Genomic DNA, 15,248 nt, shown 5'->3' with positions numbered 1-15,248 from the left:
TTAAATTAATTTGTTAACTTTTCCATTTTTATGTATTAGATATTTGCATTCAAGCTTCTGGCGATTAAACCAATCTCAAGAAAAAGATGTCAGACTTCAGCATTTTACACCACAAATAAAATAGTGAGACCAGAGTGAACTGGGGAGATCATATGCTTCCAGTTTACGGTAGATCATTCAAAACTTAAGTTCAGTCCTTAGGAAAAACTTAAGAATTCTCCTGGCTAGAAATATACTTAGTACTAAATTACATCCCATAGTACACATAACTTGTCATATTTAAGGTAAGAAATGATAATCAGGTAAGACAGATGAAACATTTGCTTAAAAGTAGGTTCATGGCTCCAAAAGATCACTGGCCCAAATGTTCATCATGATATTCTCATATATCCTCTAAAGAAATGTTTCTAATCTCAACAAAGATATCACTGTAGTTTCATATTATAAAAATGATTCAATTACTAGATTATCAGCTAGTTAGAATTTAAAAGTGATTCAAATTCAAGAAATATGTAGGGTTTTGTTTTGTTTTTGTTTTTCACAATAAAAATAACTTCCCCCACCCCAATATAAAACAACTTACTGACTGGTATGGTGCTTGCTACAATAATGGGAGCTTCATCAGACTAGTAGAATTTCATGAGATTTCATTCCATTTCAATGAACATAAAACCCCATTTGTATACAAGGTGCATTTAGCTCTGTGTGTGAGTGTGTATGTGGAGACAGAGATGAAGAGATAGAGAGAGATGGAGAAATAGAGGGAGGGAGTGAGGGGAGGAGGGAGACAGAAATGTTTGCAAAGATATTTAACAGCCCTGTCAACCAGATTACAACACATCACCACCTAAGTGGTAAGAGGGACACAGTGTATCTATGCATATATAAGGAATGTCTCTTTCACTTTCTCTCCCCCTACATGATTAAAGGGAAGCAGAATGAATTAAATAATTAAGTATTAGTAGAATACATAAGGAGGGAAGGAGAGGAGAATTACTTCTTGCTGATAAGGTTAAAGAGAGAGCACCGGTAAGTAAGGTGGTTCTTTAGTACAGGACTGACAATGCCTGGTATTCCAATAGGGGCACATTGGTGAACATTTTAGGCAGCATGAAGAAAGGCACAGAGACAAGATGGCAGAATGTAAATTCAAGGAAGAGTAAAATTGGCTGAAGGATCAAGTTCCTTTAGGGATAGGTAAGTTAGACAGATCTTTAAAACATAACATCAATTAAAAAACAAAGTTATTTTTTAAAAAGGAAATAAAACATTGTTGGAAAACTTTTAGAAAGGGAATAAATCTGATATGATAGCACTTTATATATTGATGTAGGGAGGGTAAGAATCTAGAGACAGGAAAACACCTTGGAAGCTATGGTAAAGGGAGCAGTGAAAAGGAGTGAATATAAATGTATTTCTGAATTAAAGATTTAAAGGTGGGAAATTTGCGGCAGAAAACTTGGCAGTGCCTTATTTTTACTTGAAATGAACACAAGAATCTTTATTTCATTACTGTGCGAATATAACATTTCAAATACACCTATCAAACACATTGACATGAATAGATTCTAAAATGTTTTCCTGTTCATTTCTCTGCTGCATGATTTCTATTCTAAGAATACTGATCATTCTGTTATTGAAATTTCAACTCTCCTGCAAACTATTATAATCAGATTAGCAGGCAGCCCTGTGACAATCTGAAAGACTAATTTGAGACCTCAGTGAAATCTGTCTTGCTGAGTGTTGCTCCATTTTATCTATCTATCTATCTATCTATCTATCTATCTAATATTTTCCTTGAATTTTTTTTATTTTTTAAAAAAGTCCTTTTGCCCTTTTCTATTTAATAGTACATTTTTATAACTAAAGGATTCATGGTTGTTGTTTTTTTTTTACAATTAAAAAGTTGGCATGGTAAGTAAATAGTTTCCATTTTCTGTTTAAACTAATTAAGCTTTAGACTATAATTATACCTTATTTTTTAAAAGTCAACTCTCTGAACTAAGCTATAGCATACAGTTGTATCTCTTATTAAATAATCATCATAAGACTGAGTTGCCAAAGGTATATACATCCTCTCCACGATTCTCTCATGTGAGGATACATGGCGCTTGGGAGTTTAGACGGGTTCATGATGACCCTGCACTATTGCCTCATAATCAGATAAGAAGCTGTGGCAACTTTTCTGAGATCCACTGGTGGGATGCTCCATTTGAGATGACATGTTTAGCCTGAAAAAATAAGCTTACAGAGCACTGAGATTATTGGAGTGGGTGGGACTTAGAAATTTCCTATGTGAAAGAGGAGGTAAGAAAAATAACCATCCCAGCCACCATGGGCACATGACTTCTTAGAAAAATAGGTCCTGCCTGACTGGAACCGCTCAGTAGTTGGAGCACTGTCCCAGGCACCAAAGGGTTGTGGGTTTGATCCCTGGTCAGGACACATACCCAGGTTGGGGGTTCAATTCCTGTTCAGGGCATGTGTGGGAGGCAACTAATGGATGTTTCTCTCTCACATTAATGTCTGTCTGTCTGTCTGTCTCTTTCCCTCTCCATTCCTGTCTCTCTAAATCAATGAAAAACATATCCTCAAGTGAGGGTTAAAAACTAATTGGTCCTTTCTGGAAGATCCTTAGGAACACATTTATGTAAATCTATGCACTGGCCCAAACAGAATATCATATATGTGGACAATTAGCAGTTTCTCTTAATGTAAATACTGACCAGTCACTCCATTACATGCTAATAAGACAGAAGGAAAAGAACAATTATATCATCTTACTCATTGTCTTTATAGGTCAAGGCATATTTCTCTTGACTCTGAAATGGCTCTTTAATCTTTTTTAAATACTAAAGGTCAAGATTGATGTATTCAACTACCATTATAATTAAAACTGGTTTCATGGTAAAACAATTTCCATTCTAGGACTGTTAAAGTGATTTAAAAATAGAAGTAATGCTATATGCTTGATGCTTTATAAAGCCTTTCTCATTTGATCTGCACAGCAACTTTGTAAAATAGGAAATGCAAGCAATATGATCTCCTTCCCACAGGTTAGAAAATTGAAGCTCTCTGAAATTGAGGGACTTTCTTTAGATCACATAGGTATTAACTATGAGATTGGAATCCAATATTTATTTCTCTAAATTCAACATCATTTCCATTTTATGCAAATATAACATGAATGTAAATCAAGTGGAAATACCGCACATTGTTTTAATAAAACTACCTTCTGAAGAGTGGCTTGTAAAATTAATATTTGCTAAATGATTTACTACTAACAAACAAGATTTACTTTCTAATAGGAAAGGGTTTAAATAGGATTAATAAGCATAATTTTAAAATGATTTCAAAGTGATCAAGTTACAAGGCAACAAAACAATTTGAATGGATAGTTAAATTTTAATCATCATAAAAATAGTTATCCTTAATGTATAATGCTGCATTTCCTAGGTTACTCTGTTAACCTCACCAGTTACCACTTTCTTAGAGAAATAGCATTTTTGTTTCCTGCTGAGAGAGCAGCAAATGCTTTGGAGAAACCAATGAAGAAAACACACTTAAGACTGAAAATTTCCTTTTGGGTAATTTCTCACCTAAATGCTAAGACTTTACATTTAGTTTGCATCTGAGACCTCAAGTAAGACAGAAATATTTCTATTTGGCAGCTTCTGTTCAGAAAAGGTATCTGTGATTGCCAACATGAGCCTGCAGCCACTACCCTTCCTCCTGTTACAAATGGCAGCCTCCCCGGGGAAGTATAAGTGTGTGTGTGTGTGTGTGTGTGTGTGTTGGGGGGGGGGGGTGACTTTCTACAGGAAGCACTTCAAGCAGGACCACCAAAGCAAAGAACACTTTCACTTTGCATTTAGTCTGTATAATCACTGTAACACAGGTTTTTTCAAAGTTTGGTCCTAGAAAGTTGTTAGAATCATCTGGCACTTGTGGGGAGTGCAGCCAGGTCTCTCCAATATGCATTGCGAATGCTTTGATCTACTATTCAATTTGTCCAGGGCATTCCTTTCAGAATGAAAAGTGCAACCCATTTGTGAATTATGAAATCAATTATGTGGGTCCTGACAAGCATGTTTTAAAAATTAAAGATGTCAAATGGAGAGGAAAATAATCAGAGGTCCTTCCACACAGTATGGATAAAGTATTGTTTCATGGAGCTTTGGTTTCAATCATCTGCATATGAATGTACATGTGCATGTATATAGTCACATACCAGTGTGTGTGTGTGTGTGTGTGTGTGTGTGTGTGTGTGTATAAATGTGTACTCATGAATGTATGCATGCATGTATGTATATAAACACTGGGTCACACTGTAAAGATATTTCTCATTGTAGGTTGTGGCCCCCAAACTCTGAATGCTCTGCATTAAGGAATTTAATTAGCTCCCTTACAGTCAATGGAACCCTTCTTCGAAGGACTATAGGTGTCTCTTGGGCACAGGCGGCCTGGTAATGTAGATAGAACTGCCCCCACTGAAGCTAAGTCTCAGAATAGCACTCTGTTCCTTAATTTGCATATTCAAATAATATACAAATCAACATATAAATACACCTTACTCCACAGCAATGTTGTAAAGAAGCTTAACTAGAGATTCAGGATAGATTTTCTAACTCTTAAAATAATTAGAAATACCCAGAAAACACACCCAGCCAGCTTTGCTTTTCATCTCAGCTTGAACCAGAAATTAGCTAAAGACAAAATCTTAATCTTCCTAAGCATTTGTAGTTTTAGGTCTTGCAAATGTTTAACTATATGAAATCTTTCTTAGTCATTGATGATCTTACGAAATCTAGAGAATAATTTTAAATTATTATTCTTTCAACCTGAAGTTTTGGCAATTTTGTAGCACCTGAAATTATCCTAAAATATTTATGGGGAAAATATTTGGATAAGAAACTAGCATAAATTGAACATGTTCTGAGAACATTTGTTTTAAGTTAGTGTACTGAAACCAAGGCTTGTTTTGGGCTTCCTCTGATCATTCTGTAGAGCCCAAATCCCTCACTCTCACCAGGACCCTATGAGACTGACCTTATCAGTTCCTGACAATAAAACAATTTTCTGACACATCAATTGCATAAGCACTCAGGACTAGATTAACCCTCAGGAACTTGCTGGGTTAGGATTAAGTGAAGGGATTCAAGGCCAAGCTTACATTTTCAAATGTAAGGTTTATTTTTATTTTATTATTTTGATTTTTATTGTTGACACTATTACATATGTCCCCATTTTCCCCCAGTCCCTGCTCCCTCCTCCCTCTGGCCATCACCATAAGGGTTATGCTTACATGTTTTTTGGTTAATCCCTTCACCTTCTTCCATCTAGTCTCTCCCCTTCCCACTGACAGCTGTCAGTCTGTTCCATGTATCCATGCCTCTGTTTCTATTTTGTTAGTAAATTTATTTTATTCATTGAGTTCCACACATAAGTGAGATCACATGCTATTTGTCTTTCTCTGACTGGCTTATTCACTTAGCAGAATACTCTCCAGGTCCATCCATGCTGTCTGCCTTTTGCAGACTATCCTGAATACTAAGAACATTTTCACTCTGTACTTAAATCTATATAATCACTAAACAGAAGTTTTAACAAAGTGTGATCCTGGATCAGCATTAGGAGATTAATCTGGGCATTTGTAAGAAATACAAATCCTGGGCTCTTCCCCACACTTAATAAAAAATAATAAAAAAAAAGGCCCTCAGTTGGGGTCCAGGGATGTGTTTAACCAATGCTCCAGAGAATGCATACTCGAGTATGAGTACCACTGCACTAAAACATGATGAAATTGTTTTTCTTTACTGGGGTCAGACTGTAATTACTACTTTAAGGAAAGTAAGCTGGGAGGTAATGGATACTCCTACAATGGTTCTAGCTAACTTTATTAAAAGGGCAATGTTGAAGTCTATGTATTATTTAGATTTCTGCTTTTCTTTCATTCTCTTGCTAGTCAATCCCACCCAACTTTTAGGCAATTTTCCAATTTGTTTTTAGCAACAAAATAAGAATATACTAGTAAGCACAATTTTGGTGAATCTAAAGTTAATCAATTTGCAACTTATTAAAATTTGTGATTTAAAAAATAATGTGGTGAGGGAGAGGATGAAATTTAACCACTTAAAAGAAGTTTGGGGCTACTTGTGAATTTCCATTTTTGCCTTGAAGGATTAGATACCTTTTGGTGCGGAAACTAGCTCCATTACCCATATTATAAGCCTTTATAATCTTTGAGGCACAATGCCTGGTCAAAGTGATTGCTCAGTAAATGTTTGAGAGAGTGAGTAACTAAAGAAAATAATCCAGACTCTAAGTACATGAATACAAATACAAAACATTCACTTTCCAAAATATTGAATTAGAATGTTTCTAAAAATCTTTACCAAGTGTAATGCCAGTTTTCATTCTTTAAACTTTCAACAGTCTAATATATATTGTGTTCCTATATGCATTTGGCCAATTTGTGGCCTTTTAGTTTATTATTGGTCTATACTCTTCTATTACTGTGCCTAGACAATTCTGTTTTAATTATAACCTTTCATTATTTTTCTTTTTACAGAATTTTCTACACTACTCTTGTATGTTTACTTGTATAAACAGCCTTTCCTCTAAAAGAAAATAATCTATTGGTATTTTGATTGGGATCATACTGAAATATTTTACGTTAATTTAGGGAAATTCAAATTGTTCAATACTAAAACTTCCCTTTCAAATATAAAAGCTTCTTTTTGTGCCCCTTAGGATTTTTAAAATTTTTATTCAGCAGATGAATTTTACACATATATTATTAGTTTATTGCCTGGTATATTCTGAATTTTTTTTAAATGAGATCTCTGCTTCCATTATATTTTCTTAAAATGAGATCTTTGTTTCCATTATATTTTCTAACTACTGCTTTTTATATATGGAGAAGCTATTGATTTCTTTGTATATTATCTTATACTCAGTCATCTTATTAACTTTTCTTTTTGCTATAGCTTTTCATTTGATTCTCCATGATTTTTATCAAGGTGAACAATCATATCATCTGCAAATTCTGATCTACCTACCTCCTCTCTATTTTTATATTATATTTCTTCTCTTGTTTAAATGTATCTTTCCTATAATTTTGAAAACACAGTTTCTTCCTTACAAGGTAGATACAAAAGTTACTAAAATTTATAGTAAGTGAATTTAAAATAAATGTGTAAAATTATTTCTAACAGTCTGAAGTTAGATTACAGAACTCCTAGTCCATGGAATTTATAGACACCTAGAGTTATAATCAAACACAATAGCTAGATTTTAAAAGAAACCAGACTAATTCTGTGACCAATAAATACAACTCCATTAATGCACGCTGAGGAAGTGGTAATCATGCTTTTGGGGTATGAACTGATAAACATGGGGACATACAGATTCCTCTCATTTGAGAATTGATCACTGGACACAGGCATTGTGTTTATTTTCACTCATTAAATTAAAGGACATGGGCCAGTGGAAGAGGCAGTATTAAAATTATATGGGTCTAATATTGACTCATGTATTTCACAGACCATAGTGTATTTTAATTTGCCATCAATACATTTCATATTTTATCTAGATTACCTGGTTTCCATGAGTGAAACATTAGTGGTTCTTTGCCTTTAAAATGTATAGTAATTTCAAACAAGTAAACTAATTTGAAATTTGATTTCTAAATGTAAGGATCAAGCAAAAGTTATACCAGAGGTCATCTGGAACATAACTTACTTCCATATTTCAAGTAGAATTCATAGACATCATTAACCTTTCCTAATCTAGATTTCACATGAAATAGAATCTAGTCATTTCTAGCAAATGTTCTGAAATGTTTTTTTCAGTGTGAAATAGCTAAAAATTAAAATTACTCGTTATATTTTGCTTTAGAAATTCAGGGGAATCCATCAGCTATGCTCAGGAGAGGCGGAGGCCCCTGTCATTCTGTTTGTCTTAACCTTCTAGTTTATCAAGATTTCCAGGAGTGGAATGTCTTACAGCTTTAACCGTAAAATTACTGCCTCTAGATCTTATCAGCTTCAAGGCCAGAGCAGTGTGAACTGACTGACAGCTAAATGGAATCTAGATGAAGTGATTGAGACTACAAGTCACTCAAAGTCCCATTTTATTAAGTGCTTTAAAAATGAGGTCCCAAAACCTTCAGTCAATTTAGGATTTAGTGTAGGAAGCAGAAGATTCGTGGTATTCTGTCGGAGGAGTTTCATTTGAGGGCTCACATTGGCTGAAGGAAAACGGGACACAGGAAAACAGAAAAATAGAACTGATTTATACATAATTTATGCACTCTTCTAAAATTAAATTAAAAATTCTTTCTAAGCATATCTTTATATATGATAATTAGACAGAAGATTTTATCTCATGTGACTATATTGTTTTTCCATCTCTATATAGCTATAATCAATAATCCAACATTATTTTCCCTTTGGTAAGATAGACGGGCAGCTCAGCTCCTTCTAACATAGTCATTTCCCATAAATATAAGGAAGCCCTTCAAGTACTGTTATGAAAAAAAATGTCTGAGATATACTGCTAGGTAAAAAAAAAAGCAAGATGCAGTATTTTATCATCATTTAGATTTAAAAAATGGTAATGAGAGAGGGAGAGAAAGGCATTCTACTTGTATATTCATAGACTATCCCTAGAATGACACTAAAAAGAACTTGATAACAGTGGTTGTCTTTAAGGAAAAGAACTGAGAAATAGGGCTGAGGAGACTACATTATGCACTTTCTTATATTTTTTGAATTGTGCAATTTAAAATGTATAATTCATATAAATAAATAAATTAAAAATCTAAAACAAAGCAAGTGGCCATAGGGACCTGCAAAGGAATAAGAAGGCAAAGTCATTTTCTGAGGCGCTATACATATTCAACTTAGAAAAAAAAATTCCCTACACTAAGTCCATAAACACATAAACCCAAGGATAAAAAAATAAAAGTATCTATAATTTTTAAATGAATTCTTAACTTTCTATAAATTGAGAAAGGTAGGCCAAACTTTTACTTATATAGTAATGGATGGTCATTCAAATTTTCACCCAAGTAATTGAAAGAAATGACAATATTTTATATTAATCAAAAGAGGGAGAGATACAAACAATTTTAGTTTCAACATATTTTCCTTGTGCCCCTTGGTGGAATCCAATTTTAGCAAAAGCCACTTAACACATATAATTACTAAATGAATATACAGGAAGATGTAAAACTTAGCTTTCATATCACAGTCTCAACAGTGATTAGTGTAACCTTATTTAACAAACAAGAAGAAAAAAACCCTCCATAATAAGCATCTAATTTTAAGAATACAAATGTTATTTTATGGAGTAGTGAGTAAATGAAGTTCCTTAAAGCAAATTGTTAATTACTGAATAGTGTGGTGTAAGATAAACTGTGTTTTGATAAGCACAAAATATCACCTACTACAATCACAAAATTTTGATATTCAAATGCATATTGTTTTCAGGTTTCAAAATTCTAAAATTCTGTAAGTTATATCACTTACAGAAAAATAACAAAGAGAAATAAATTAGAATTTCAAATGAAGGAAAACACACAAGAAACTTGGTAATGTAGTTAGAAGAAAGATCAAAGTATAAGTTCAAAATTATAACTATAGGCACACACAACTCTTTTACCTTAATGTCATGTGTTACTAAAATATTAACAATTAGATCCCTAGAATTAATTTAATGAATGTAAAACATTTATTCTAGTAGTAACTCAGCAGAACTTATATCCAGAGATGTTCTAACAAAAAAGTTACATAATGTTTTTTGTTATTTTATTTTTATTGCTAAAAGTATTACAAAGGGTGTTGCATATGTGTCCTTTTTTTTCCCCCCTACATAATGTTTTTGAAAATTCTTATTTAATACTATCAGCAGAAATGCCTTTTAAATGTGTGTATATATTTATATATGTAAAACATATATATATGTAATTTGTACACACATGGTAATTTAAAAATTGGTTATTTGTACCATAACATATTCATCAAATAAAATTTAGTTTGTTACCATCATAATCTTTTGAAAAATTCTGACATTTTTAGGTACCTTTAACATGGACAACTTTTACAATGCACAAACAAAAATAAAATTCTAAAACATTTATATAAAATATATATTTTCATTTAAAGTTATAAAACTAAAGTAAATCACACGCTCAAATAAAAGTTGTCCATAAATGATTCAGAGATCCTTCTAGTATGAGAAAGATGGTTTTATATTGAATATTAGACTAGGCAAGAAAATATTCGAATGCTAATCATTTATTTTTCTTAGCAGTGGCTTCAATTTCAAATCATTATCTTTTTTCATTGCCGTATCTTGAGAAAGTGGTTTGTACACTAAAGTAAAGTTTTCTTTGTGGCAGGAAATTATTCCTAATAAATTCAAATCAAAGTATTTCAGTACAGACAGAGGTCAAATGTAAGAGAGAGTCTAAGTAATTATTCGGAGAACCAGAGCAGGAAACTGAATAAAGGTGATAGGTTTGTGATATTTCCAAGTACCCATATTTAACTAGTTTTACCTCAACTAAGTTAATTAACTATACATTTCACTTATTAGAGGTTCTTAAGAAACAGCCCAATTTCAGTCAGGAATTGTGTCTACAGAATAGGCTTCTCCTACACAGTCAATTGCATCAGGCATGCTTGATAGGCTGACTATTAAACAGCTAGAAGAACTGAATTTATATGGCACAATCTGGCTCAACATTTGAAAAGAAATGGCTTGAGTGTTGACTAACAAGTTGTTAAAGATTGTGCTCATAGACACAGACAACTGTGTGGTGATTACCAGAGGAAAAGAGAGGGAGAGGGAGGCAGAAGAGAGTCAAGGGGGGATAAATGGTGACTGAAGGAGGTTTGACTGAGTGGTGAACACATAATACAATATACATATTATATATTATAGAATTGTACCCCTGAAACCTACATAATTTCACCCTAATAAATTCAATACAATTGAATGTCACCCCAATAAATTCAATAAAATTTTTTTAAAGGATAAGAAAGACTGTGCTCATATAACTTCTTTGAATGGTTCTATAGTGAATGAAACTGATACATAAAAATAAGTAAATTTCCTTTGATGACATGGGCACTTATCAAAAAATCTCTGAGTTTTAACAATCTAAACAACCAAAAAGCTACAAATACTCTAACATTTGGCAAAAGGAGGATGGTAGGAAATCTTAAATAGGTTTCATGGCACCCAAACTTTGTTAACTTCACTATAGTAACAGATGTGAAAATGCAAACAGAACCACCAGGTCTCTGAAAGAAGCAGATGAAGATCTCTAGCACCATTGAGAGGGGAACTAAAAGGGAAATAAATTTGGTAAGAAATACAAGTAACACTAGCAGATGCATATTTAGATAATATAAATCTATCACATGGCACTATCATATGTGCTCTGATGAGGGCACCTATCATCGTTCCCGGCAAAAGTTATCTTTTTATTTAACTTTTACACTCCTCTTGCTAAAAGGGAAATTTTCTTATAAAAATGAAAAACAAAAAACCATCTTTAACAAAATCTTAAATATGAACGCATTTTAAAACGTGTAAATTAATATGTACAATTGATACTACGAAGTGGTGGAGTACTTTCAGTAGTTTCCCACTATTTCCAGTTATTATAATTCCGTTAATTTATTTTTAATATTAGTTTAATTTACCAATTAATAAATAGAAATCATGCATCAAATTTATGTAATGGATAACTGAGGGAGAAATGCCACTTTTTCATACTGTATATAGAAAAAAAGTCAAATAATAAAATTTACCCTGTTAATGTTTGCACCTGTATTCACATGACCTGGAATAATCAATTCAGTTAACTTAGTAACAGCACTAATAAATCTAGTTAACACATTTCCAGTTGATAAGGATGTTTAACAGGGAGCCAGAAATCAGTGTGAAGGTAAACAGAAACGCCTGGAGAAAATAAAGTAGGGGAAGGATGAGGCTGAAGGCATGGTATGCTATCATGAGAGGGTGGATGAAACAAAAATGGGAAAATACTCTTTCTTTTCATTTTTCAGTTTTCCTAAGGCCTTGATAGTGGCAAGTACTTCCCTTCCCACTGCAAATGACTTTTTGGGTGACCCTTCTCAGGAGCACTATAAAGTACTGGAATCTATTTTTATGTTATGGGAAAGATAGTTATTTTTACATCTAGGACATTTTACAATTCCTTTGTGAACATTATGATTGTAAAGCTGGGAGGAAATTGCTTAATCTATGTAACCACTTATTTTATCGATAGGTGAACTGAGATGCAAAAATGGTATCATTTAGTTTATAATCTACATAAATATATTGGGACTAAAAGGTTTAGACATGCCATACCTATTGTTAGTACCTATTGTTAAGAAAACAAGAGACAAATATACATAAGAAATAATCCAAAAACACAAAGAAAAGGTTACAAAAAAGGAACTCTCCACTGAGAATAGCTACTATTCTGATGTTAGTAAGAAAAAGTGAGCTAGAAGTAAAGAACTTCAAAGAATGGATTAGGGAAAAGGCACTAAATGATGAAAGTGTAAACACGTAATCGTTACAAACAGAAAAGTATGTATAAAGTACTTACCAAGTACATGTTACATCTTGAAAATCCATAAAATGAAAAATGTAAAGTTTCTCATATTATTATTTTCTAACAAATTTGTTTCTACCTCTATTTCATTATAAAAACAAAGTATATGGTAAGATAAAAAAAAGGGGTGCTTGTGCTTATTTCAAATCCCCAGGCTCCTTTTACATAGGACATCTAGAAAATCAATCCCACTGCTACTTTAGCTAGGCAGTTCTAAATGACTACAGTCTTTTTATAAGCTTAGTTGAGGTGAAAATAGAAAGCTCAGGTGACAGAGTTTGATGATTTGATGCTTATAGCAATGATCAGAGCCAACACAAATATTTTTCATTGGAACTACCTAGATCCGTGGTCGGCAAACTGCGGCTCGCAAGCCACATGTGGCTCTTTGGCCCTTTGAGTGTGGGTCTTCCACAAAATACCGTCACACTCAAGGGGCCAAAGAGCCTCATGTGGCTCGCGAGCTGCGGTTTGCCGAGCCACAAGTTTGCCGACCACTGACCTAGATCATTGCTCCCCTAATTATCTACATCACTGTCTCTTTGGTAGAATAAAAAATGGCACATGGGTAAACATTTTTAATTTACTTTTAAAGAATGGATTTTAATATAACTTAGAAAAAATACATATCATTTTCTCTTTTAAAAGTGAATCAACTAAAAAATATATTAAGTAAACAGTATAGGTGCCATGAGAATATGGCCAAATTTAAATGTCTAAGGTGTGGGAAATGTTGCCCTTCATAAAGAAACTTCTCTGGCAATGAGCTAGTATAAATATTACTGGTGAAAGATGTGAAATTTCCAAACTAAATGATATTTTACTCTGTATATTACTTCTTGGTTTTTATCTCATAAAAAGCTAGTGTAAATCAACATAATATAAAAGTAAGTTCTTTGGGTAGAAATTTAAAAGATTTTACTGAATATCATTGAAGAAAACCTATTAAAGTTAGTATTAATGAGTGAGAATCCCCTCTCTTTTCTCCTACTATTAATGAAAACTTCCAAATTCATATAATTGTGGGGTGCATATCAGGAACATTCTGCATAATAGCACACATACTACATTCTGGATTAATACCACAATACTAAAAACCTAACACTTTCTTGCCCCAGCCCAATCTGTGTCGTTTTTTCTCTCCCTATATTGGAAAATGTCAATAGTGGCTACCAAGAGGCTAAATTAAACAAATAAAAACTCAAATACTTACTGTCGCTGGGGAGGCCCGAGTGGTATGCGTCACGGAGTGACCAGAATTCTCCATTGAATTGCCGATCAGATAGGTTCCCCCGGAGCTGCTGATGAGTTGTCCTCCCGTGACGCCCATCTGAATCCCACCAGTGCCCACCATACTGTGGGATGAGACCACGGTAGTCACCTGTGCAGAACTCCCTTGAGTATCAAAGTAATTCCCTCCAGTGTTTTGGCTGTACATCTGCGTTTCTGTGTAAGGATAAGTTGTTGTTCGGCTTTAGAAGAAGAAGAAAAAAGAAATTTACTAGCTTATTTATATCACCTTATTTCACTTTTTCTAGTGTGTATATATGTTTAAAATATATCCTTTGGAACATGACAAGTTTTGTATTTTGTATAAAACTTCATTTCCAGAAGTAGTTGTGTTTACTTTCCAACTTAAAGGTATGGTACATGCCTTTAAGTACCTCAACATGTTCTCTGTACTGTAGAACTCTTGCCCTCTACTTGTGTCTACCTCCAGCATATAAATAGGTTCAGGTCTCTTCCCCCCAAAAAGTCTTGCTGAGTGACTTCTTCAATTCCTTATAAAACTTCCTGCAAATCCCAGTTTTAGAAAAGTTGGGATCTGGCGTGAGTTGAGGCTGGTAAGTCAACTCCCTATGCTACTTCACATTCCAAGGTGACTTGCAATAACACTCCATGACTAAGGAAGCTTGCATGGATATCTTTCTTGCCACCATAAGGACCTTGAGCAGTTCACTCACATTGTACCCTAAGTCCCTATCTACATCTCTCTCTTCCTCTATACTCAAGATTCTCCTTGATGAATTACTATGCTAGCTCTTCACGCTGTCACTTTCCACTTCCTAACAACTGCAGTAAAGCTTCTGCTTTGGCCTTTTGTTGAAACTGCTTTTAATAAGGTCACTTGAGACCAAATCTAAATACCAAGATATTAGGGTTCTGTCAGTCCTTATCTTTGTTGACCAGTCTGCTAGATAGCATTGTTGACTACTCCGTGTTGCCCTTTCCCTGCTCTTTAGGTTCTGATTAAGCTTATTTCATTGATTTATTTTTCATTTCCAGTTGGTTATGACATTTTAACATGACTTTTTCACTTTTTATTTTAAGATAAGTATATGCTCACAAGAGGTTGTAAAAATAGTACAGAGAAATATAAAGTACTTTTACTAAAAATTCAAATATAAAGTTAAAATTCTGCTTGTCATTCTCTTCAACCCACATCTCAGAGCTAGCCACTACTGACGATTTAATGTGTAGATTTTCAGACATTTTTTATGTATACACTGGGTCTCTCTTAATCTCTCTTGTTCCTTAGTTTCTATGACACTTATTTTCCACTATTTACTTTCTCTATCACTACCTTTCAAGAACATGTCAAAGCTCC

General features: G+C 33.6%; 1 protein-coding gene across 35 annotated transcripts in view; it reads right to left on the bottom strand.

Moving 5' to 3' along the window:
* The window catches only part of RFX3 (regulatory factor X, 3 (influences HLA class II expression)), a 276,259-nt gene that overhangs the window by 78,291 nt on the left and 182,720 nt on the right, over positions 1 to 15,248 (bottom strand). For all 35 annotated transcript variants that reach the window (XM_005874459.2, XM_014546293.1, XM_014546292.1 and 32 more), the window contains one exon: positions 13,854 to 14,112. In XM_005874459.2, coding sequence (XP_005874521.1) covers positions 13,854 to 14,112 — 259 coding nt within the window. The remainder of the gene's footprint in view (positions 1 to 13,853; positions 14,113 to 15,248) is intronic.

The sequence above is a fragment of the Myotis brandtii genome, unplaced genomic scaffold, assembly GCF_000412655.1.
Source record: "Myotis brandtii unplaced genomic scaffold, ASM41265v1 scaffold44, whole genome shotgun sequence".
NCBI classification, from domain to species: Eukaryota; Metazoa; Chordata; class Mammalia; order Chiroptera; family Vespertilionidae; genus Myotis; species Myotis brandtii.
This window is presented reverse-complemented; position numbering and strand designations above follow the sequence as displayed.